At 64.8% G+C, this 8,585-nt stretch overlaps 1 protein-coding gene across 2 annotated transcripts in view; it reads left to right on the forward strand.

Moving 5' to 3' along the window:
- WNT7B (Wnt family member 7B) overlaps nucleotides 1–7,571 on the forward strand; it is a 32,546-nt gene extending 24,975 nt beyond the window's left edge. For both annotated transcript variants that reach the window (XM_004589423.2, XM_004589422.2), the window contains exons 3-4: nucleotides 2,326–2,597; nucleotides 6,855–7,571. In XM_004589423.2, coding sequence (XP_004589480.1) covers nucleotides 2,326–2,597; nucleotides 6,855–7,334 — 752 coding nt within the window. In that variant the 3' untranslated portion in view covers nucleotides 7,335–7,571. The remainder of the gene's footprint in view (nucleotides 1–2,325; nucleotides 2,598–6,854) is intronic.
- The last annotated feature ends 1,014 nt before the right edge of the window (nucleotides 7,572–8,585 follow it).

Consider the following 8,585-nt stretch of genomic DNA (forward strand, 5'->3'; position numbering starts at 1 on the left):
CACAGACCTACAGCCTCACACACACATACAGACCTACAGCCTCACACACACAGACCTGAATCTCACACACTCACACACACAGACCTACAACCTCACACACACACACACACACACCCCTGTACCTGCACACTCCCTCACAGGCGTCCCGGCCCCAGGCCTGGCTGTGACGTGAAGAACTCCCTGGCCGCCCTGTCCTGGTGGGGCCCTTGGATGTGTGGGACCTGGACGGGTCCTGGCATCCTGTGTGTCTGGGGGCCTGGGAGGGGCCGTCCGTGGCCGCATCATCCCTGTCTGCTCCAGGAGCGGCTCAGAAACCTGGGAATCATCGCTCTTGTGGAACAAGGTACAGGTTCAGGGCAATTGGCACTCAGTGTAGGGAGCAGGCCTTGATTTCACCCTGGACAAGCCTGGCAGTGCCCAGGGAAGGCAAGACAACTGTGCCAGAGCCTCAGGCGTGATGTGGGCATTTCTCTGGGCCATGGCCTCCTCATCCATGAGCCAGTAATAGAAGCAAAGCCTGGGCCTGGGGGCAGGAAAGCTGAGGGAACCTGGGGCAGGGGCAGACAGTGGGCAGTGGCCAGGACAGCAGCCAGCACAGCACAGGCCTGGCCAGGCAGCCCATTGTGCCCGTGGCTGCCCCTCCCACACCTGGCCCCTGCACTCCTGTGGGGACAACTGCCCAGGGGCACACACATAACACACGCAATGCACACTCCTCACGCCCTACATCCCACAGAACACACACAGCCTCGCAGGAGGCTCACTTTTGCTCCCTGTTCACTTTACTCTATCATGATTTCACCTCCTCCAGGAAGCTTTCCTGCGGCCTAGTCCCAAGAATAGGGAACCCCCTGGGAGAGCAGGGATTCCAGGAGCCCACCTCTGGACCTGACATCTCCCCAGGCTGGGGAGCTGAGTCTCAGATTCCTCGTGCCTGTCTCTGAACATCTGGGCTCCTGCAGGTGCCTCAGTGAGCCACGTGGCACATGGCAGCAGAGTGCAGAGCCCGGAGCTGGCAGGGTCCCCCCGAAAGCTGGGGCCAGTGCTTCCTGGTGCAGTGCAAGGTGTGGGCCTCCAGAAGGGAGACTGGGCATGGGGCAAGGCCTGGCACTGCTGGGTGTTTGAAGGGGGCAGTTCTGAGCTGCCTCAGACCCTGGGATGTCCTGGGCCTCCTCACCACTTCCCCAAGACACTGCTGCCCCTCCTGTGACAACAGAGAGCTCCCCAAAGCCTCGTGGGTGGCCTCACCTGGCCCTACCTGGGCGGGGCAGCATTGGGGAAGAGGCACCCTGCGCTCACCTGCTCTCGTGCCCAGTACAGGGCTGCCCATGCGGTTGGTGCCCAGTGGCTGCTCCTGGGATAGGCCTGACTTGACCCTGCATGTTACCCTCAGCCTCCAGCAGAGTGGACAGCAGCCGGGACCTCCGGCCAGGACTGCGTGCTGGTCCTGCCAGGGTCCTGCTCATTAGAGTCTGGCTCCTGCTCCCCTGGGCAGTGTTGACTGGCAATGCCCAGGGCCTGCACACTGCCAGGTGCCAGGGACATGGGGACAGCACAGGCCCAGCTATGGGCAAGCTGGGGGGCAGCCAAGATGTGGGCGTTAGAGTAGGGGTGCATGTGGCTTCAGGAGATCCTGGCCTAAGGTGGACTGTGCCATGGGCTGGGATGGAGGCAGATGGAGCACTGGGTCCTCTCCTGCCTGGGAATCTGGGAAGGCTGCCTGGAGGAGGAGGAGGCACCGGAGCCAAATTTTGTACAGTCTTTAGGACTGGGGCCAACCCCAAAGACCAGCAAGGCCACAGGGAAGGCCCAAGTTTCCGTTCCTGGGTAGGAGAGACAGAGCCGAGTCTTTGCTCTCCCAGCTCTGTCCTGGGAGCCAGTGAGGGTGCAGGGTGCAGAGTGTGCCCTGGCTGGTGGTTCGGCGAAGGGAAGTCTGGTGCCTGCGCCCCGGCAGTTCAGCGCTCCTGAGCCAGGCTGGGGCATCAGGGTTGAGGCAGGGCCTGGCAACCTGGGATAAGGGACGGGGAGGTGGCCACCAGGGGCCTGGGTGAAGTTGTGCCTGGGCTCCTGTTCCCTCTGTGAGGCCAGCAGAGGGGAGGGGCATGTGGTGTGGACCCCTCCCCCTGGCCTCTCCCAGCATCCAGCACTCCTCCAGCTCAGGCTCTTGGGAACAAGTGATGAAGGGGGTAGCTGCTGGTGGGAGGCTCACTGCGTACACCTGCCATCGGGGCAGCCTTGCCAGGCGGGCTCCGTCTGTGGGAAGCTCGGAGAGGGCAGGCAGCCGGCTGCTGGGACCCTCACTGCGCTCCCCTGCTCTCCCCGCAGGGAGTCGCGAGGCCGCCTTCACCTACGCCATCACAGCGGCTGGCGTGGCCCACGCCGTCACGGCTGCCTGCAGCCAGGGCAACCTGAGTAACTGTGGCTGCGACCGTGAGAAGCAGGGTTACTACAAGCAAGCCGAGGGCTGGAAGTGGGGCGGCTGCTCGGCTGACGTGCGTTACGGCATCGACTTCTCCCGGCGCTTCGTGGACGCCCGCGAGATCAAGAAGAACGCACGGCGCCTCATGAACCTACACAACAACGAGGCGGGCAGGAAGGTGAGGGGGCTCCAGGAGGCATGTGCTACTGCCCCATTCCCGAGATGTGAACCCTGAGGCTCTGATGTGGCCCACTGGCTGGAGGGTGCAGTGGCGGCTGGGCCAGACCAGGCTGGGAACCCCTGAAGCGGCAGCCTTGGTTCAGGGCCCCTGGAGGAACCCAGGGAAGAGGATGTCTTAGCAGGCAGAAACCGGGAGCCAGGGCCCCCTAGGAGTAGCTACCTTCACGCATGAGTGGGGGAGAGAGGGTGGGCCAGGTAGGGCCACACTGGGGAAGAAGTCACAGCCAGCCCAGCCACCAGCCCCGTGGGGAGATAAGGCCTTACATACTGGCTTCGAGGAGCCAGGCGGCAAGATGGCGTGAGATAGGGCGGCCGGTGGAGTGGAACGCCTCGGGGGCCTGGCTCCCTGGTCCCTGGTGGCTGTAACCAGGGCCTCAGGGGAAGAGGAGTTGGAGAAGAACCTCTGTTCCACAGGCCTTGGCAGAGTCCAGCTGCCCTTTCCTTGTGCCAGGTGCCAGGCTGGCCACAGGGCAGGAGTAGGCAGACAACGTGGGCCTGGTGGGTGGAGCCTGTGTGAGGTCTTCAGGGCTGCCCCCGGGGGGCAGTGGGAGACTGGGGTCCACAGGAGGGAGCCCTGAAGGGGCGAGTGGGAGCCAGCTTGTGAGGACCCCGGCGGCAGCTCTCTCTAGGCCCCGGACCGTATCTAAAAGGGGCCTGGTGCAGTGGGCAGGCCCATGCACCCAAGGACATTCCAGAGGGCTCCCTGGATGAGGAGGTGAGGCGGAGCCTCCCGGGAGGTGGGCTCCCTGGATGAGGAGGTGAGGCCGAGCCTCCCGGGAGGTGGGCTCCCTGGATGAGGAGGTGAGGCCGAGCCTCCCGGGAGGTGGGCTCCCTGGATGAGGAGGTGAGGCCGAGCCTCCCGGGAGGTGGACTCCCTGGATGAGGAGGTGAGGCCGAGCCTCCCGGGAGGTGGGTTCTGAGCAGGGACTTTCGCACACCTCCCCTCAACCTCAGTGAAAGGACCTGCTTCACCCATCGCTCGGATGAGGAAAGCTGAGGCCTAGGGGATGGCAGAGCCGCTCAGACAGCCCCAAGCTGCGGTCACTACTCCAAGGAGGATGCCTGCGGCTTGGTGTGGATGACCGTCCAGGCAGGGACCAGGCTAGGTTCCTCGTGTGCAGGGCAGTGAGGCAGCCAGGCTGGGTGGGCAGCATGGAAAAGCCCTAATGGCCAGGCTGACTTCAGGCTTCCAGGCCACAGTGACACTGCCCCCTCTGCCTTGCCTCTGGGCTCCCACGTGCGCACCAGTGGGGCTCCCACAGCACTCTCCCCACTGCCCACAAGGCCCCAGCCTCCCACCCCTGCAGGGCCTGGGCTCCCCATCTGTACCCTCTGGCGTCACCCCACATTCTCCAGCCTACTTTGGAAGCGACCCCACCCTGGTGGTGGCTGCGTGGCTTCCCTCAGCAGCACCAGGTCCTCACGGGCTGGGGGACTGAGTGCGGACCCTCGGGCTGTGGTGGCCAGGACAGTGCCCCCTCCCTGGGGACCACACTGTCTGGTGAAGCGAGTCTGCAGGGGACAAAGCCGCCGCCAGGCAGTCCGCTCTGTGAGGGGGTTTGGGGGTACACCTGCTGGAGCTTCCTCCTTCGCCGGGCGCTGGCTGGGGGAGGGCCGATAGCTCTGGCTTCTGTGGCTCCCGGGCTCTGGCCTGGCTCAGCCCAAGTCCTCCCACGGTCCCTTCCCTGGTCTCTGCTGATGTCACTTGTGACTGGGGATGCCTGACCATAAGCAGGTTGCATGGAGCCTGTTCCCGATGTGGTCCCCACTGGTGGGTGGACACAGCCATGGCCGTTTGGCTACCCTGGGACCTGCTCAGCTGCTGCCCCCACGCTTACACCTCCCAGGTCACACTCAGGCCTGTGCTCACAGTGTCTGCTGAGGTGATGCAGGTGCAATGACCTTCTAGGGCCACTGGCCACTCTGCTGTCCCATGGGGTGGGGAGGGAGGCTACGCCTGGCCAGATGGGCAGAAGACAGTGGCTTGACCTTGCTGGGGGTGTGGGGCAGTGGTGGGACCAGCCCTGGAGCAGTAGCTGTCTGGAGGGGCTTGGGAGAGGGGGGCAGCAAGGCCGGGAGCTCGACATTTGCTGGGACCTGGCACAACCTTGACATGACTCCCTGGGGTACTTGGTGCCCAGAGCCTGGACCAGCATGGGCCCAGCCAGCTCTTGGGGGGGGAGGGCACTGCACCCCGTATATAGCCTGGGCTGGGCACAGGTGGGGCCCTCCCTCAGCCCCGATGGGTGATTTCAGCGTGGACAGGGCTGATCTTGTTGCCCTGAGGTTCTGCCTGGCACCACAGCTACGGTGGTGGCCCCAGTGCAGAGTGTGCTGCACACGGAGCTGTGTGTTCTTCTGCCCTGTGGCCACACCCTGCACAGGCGCTGGCTCAGGGACCCAGCCAAGCGAGGACGTGGCCCCTCGTCCTGTCCCGGCTTGGCTGCATGGGGTCGGCCAGGCCTTGATGCTGACGGAGAGATAGGGGCCAGCGGAGGCAGGCGCTCAGGAGGGCGTAGCAGAGCATGCCAGGAGGTGCCTGCGGCAGGGACACCCCAGCCCGATTAGCAGTCTGGAGGGCAGGAGGTGAGCACTTGGCTGGGAACTCTGGCAGTACCAGTAAGAGAGGGCATTGGGCAGGCAGTGTGACCAGTACAGGAGGACTTCCAAGCTAGAAGGAGACAGCTTCTGGAGGCAGCAGAGTCAAGCAGAGATGACCATGTGCGGGGCGGAGAGGAGGCCCGTGGGCGCCTTTTCCTGGGGGCCACCCTTGGCCCAGCCCCCGCCCCCTGCCCCCCTGCCGGATGCCTCTCAGTCCAGTCACCCAGTCCTGCAATGCCTGCTGGGAATGTTCCTCTAGCCCGTTCCCAGGAGGGCCCCAGCCTCCCCCTTCTCCCCTAGCTCCAGCCCTGCCAGCCGCACCTTGGGCCCAGTCTCCCTGTCCTCCCCTGTGGGCAGCTCCCTAGTGCCTGGCTCATACTCTTGGGCTCCTGTCACCTAGCCACGCCCAACACAGACCCAACCTTCTCCAGGAAGTCCCCTGCAGGTGCCCCCAACACTACCTTCTCCCTTCGTTCCCCACTGGACCGTGAGCCCAGGGCTCCCCTCTGAGGCCCAGGGACTCCCGTGCCCATGGCAGGTACCAGGGCACCGGGCGTTGCTATGGGGCCTGCTGCTCCCTCCACACCTTCCTTCCTTCATTCGTTTGTGCATTTGCTGGGGGAGTTCTTGTCTGGGACAGAGCTGGGGCCCACAGCAGGTGCCCCACGGCCTGCCCACCCTCTGGGGGGCAGAGGGTGGCTCAGTTGCCCTAAGGCGAGGCTGGCGGCGCCCCGACAGCTGACAAATGGCCCCTGCTGGTGCCGTGGGGCCACAGCTAATGATTTCCTATCTTTAATCAGACCCGGCTGGCAGGCGCTTTCGATCCGGGTAAATGAGTACCTGGGGTCAGGGCTGGCTCTGGGAATCGGCCTTCCGGGGCTGCGGAGGGAGGCCCAAGGACAGCGCACGGCCCCGGTGGAGCCTCCTAGGGGCGGCCCAGCCGGGCCTGGCTGATCCATGCGTGCCCTCGCCCCCCTGCCAAGAGCCTGGCTCTAGTGCCCCAGCTCTCTGTGAGTCTCCCACTGCTTGCCGGGGCCCATGCCAGGAGGGGCAGCAGGAGCAGTGGGAGAGGCAAGGCCTCCCCTCCTGCCCCACCCAGGCCTCCGTGTCCCGCTGTGTGTACCTGCTGCGGAGGGCAAGGCAGACCCCCTCGACAAGCTCCACTGAGCTCTGAAACTGCACGGGACACCTGCTCCAGCGGTCTGTGTCTGATCTCATGAACCGGTTTGAGAAGCAGATGATGGAGATGGACTCACAGAGAGATTCCCCCGCACCCTCCGCCCAGGGCCAGGCCAGAGCTGCCTCTGGATGGCCATGAGCTGAGCCAGCATCGGTTGCCTCCTGAGGTGCCCACCAGCGGGCAGCTGGAGTCAGGAGCAGGGCTGGACCTCCACCCCTGCCTGACATGGGGGATGGGCACCCGTGGGAGGGGCATGGGAGTTGCTATGCCTGAAACCTGCGCCTGCCCCCTCTTGAGTGACCCTGGAACCTGGGGCTCAGAGTGGGGAGAGAGGGCAAGGCCTGTGTGGCTAGGCCAGAGGCAGAGGCCCTGCCCGCCGTGATCTGCTCAGGGCAGCTGTGCTGTTGCCCACAGGTGCTAGAAGACCGCATGAAGCTGGAGTGTAAGTGCCATGGCGTGTCAGGCTCGTGTACCACCAAGACGTGCTGGACCACGCTGCCCAAGTTCCGCGAGGTGGGCCACCTGCTGAAGGAGAAGTACAACGCGGCTGTGCAGGTGGAGGTGGTGCGTGCCAGCCGCCTGCGGCAGCCCACCTTCCTGCGTGTGAAGCAGTTGCGCAGCTACCAGAAGCCCATGGAGACGGACCTGGTGTACATCGAGAAGTCTCCCAACTACTGCGAGGAAGATGTGGCCACTGGGAGCGTCGGCACGCAGGGCCGCCTGTGCAACCGTACCTCGCCTGGCGCCGACGGCTGCGACACCATGTGCTGCGGCCGCGGCTACAACACTCACCAGTACACCAGGGTCTGGCAGTGCAACTGCAAGTTCCATTGGTGCTGCTTTGTCAAGTGCAACACCTGCAGCGAGCGCACCGAGGTGTTTACCTGCAAGTGAGGGCGGCCACGGGGGTCTGGGCTGGACTGCGGGATGAGGGCAGCGGGGCCCCGGCCCGTGCCCACAGCCTCTCCCCCGACCTGCTGGCACCCCTCTGCCCCCTACCACCTCCTCTCCTGGGCACACACGAAGCCCCAGCAGGTTCCTTCCTGTGTCTTGGGGAGTGCGAACCTCATAGTTGCCCAAGGGTTCCTGAGAGTAGAATGAGAGGCAAGACTGTGAGGCGCCCTCGGGCGCTGGTCCTGGCCACGCCGGCCCCTGGCCACGCCAACCCCTGGCCACGCCGGCCCCTGGCCACACCAGGCCTCTGGCCACGCCGGCCCCTGGCCACACCAGGCCACGTCTGCAGTGTGGACAGATGACAGCGAGAGTTATTTATGTTTTCCGAGCATCCGAGAAGGATACGCAGCCTGGACTGGTGCTCCACAGCCCCCACCCTGGGGGCCCTGCATGTGAGCTGGGCAGGGGTCTGCATGGAAGCTGACCCCAGAGCCCCTTCCTTGGAAAGTCACATCTTGTACGTCAAAACGGCCCCTGGTGAGGGTCTCAGCATGCTTCACCCCCCCCCCCGACCCTGTCACACCACATCTTCCCACTTCACCTGACTACCAGCAAGGGCTGGGGATAGTGGCCGGGGACCTGCACCCTACTCCATGCCAGGACCTGGGCCCTCGGCGGCCCCTGCACCTGCAGACGCAGCTCCAGAGTGCCCTGCCCTGCTGATTTGACAGAGCTCCGAGGGTTAGGAAGAGCCCAGCAGCCCAGCCCTGCCCCACAGCCCTTCTCTGTGTGCCTGAGGCAACTCCTGGCCTGACTGCTTCCTCACCCAGAGCCCCAAAGCTGAGAGGGCTTGGCTGCAGGGTGGAGCCTGGCCTGCCTTCCTTGCCTTCCCTCCAAATCTCAAGACAGGGGTTCTAGGAGGGGTCCACTGGCGGTGGGGAGACCTGGAAGCCTGGACTTAAGGCCCAACGTGGCCCTCCCACCCCCTCCTCTCCCTGGAGTGGGGCCGCAGCTCCCTGTCCCTCTGTGGGCAGTCTCTCAGCAGAAGCCCCTGGAGACCTGCTGGAGGAGAGCCTCACAACCTGGCTTCCACCCACAGCCTTCCCCATGTACCCGCAGGAGGCCAGGCTGGTGCCCCACCCCGCCCTGGTCCCCGCGCCTGGCCCTCCACGTCCAGGGACCCTCCTGGGTGCACAGGCCCGGCGACCTGTGCCAGGGGAGCTGGTTAACTTATATTGTTATATAGCGTCA

The sequence above is a fragment of the Ochotona princeps genome, chromosome 15 (assembly GCF_030435755.1).
Source record: "Ochotona princeps isolate mOchPri1 chromosome 15, mOchPri1.hap1, whole genome shotgun sequence".
NCBI lineage: Eukaryota > Metazoa > Chordata > Mammalia > Lagomorpha > Ochotonidae > Ochotona > Ochotona princeps.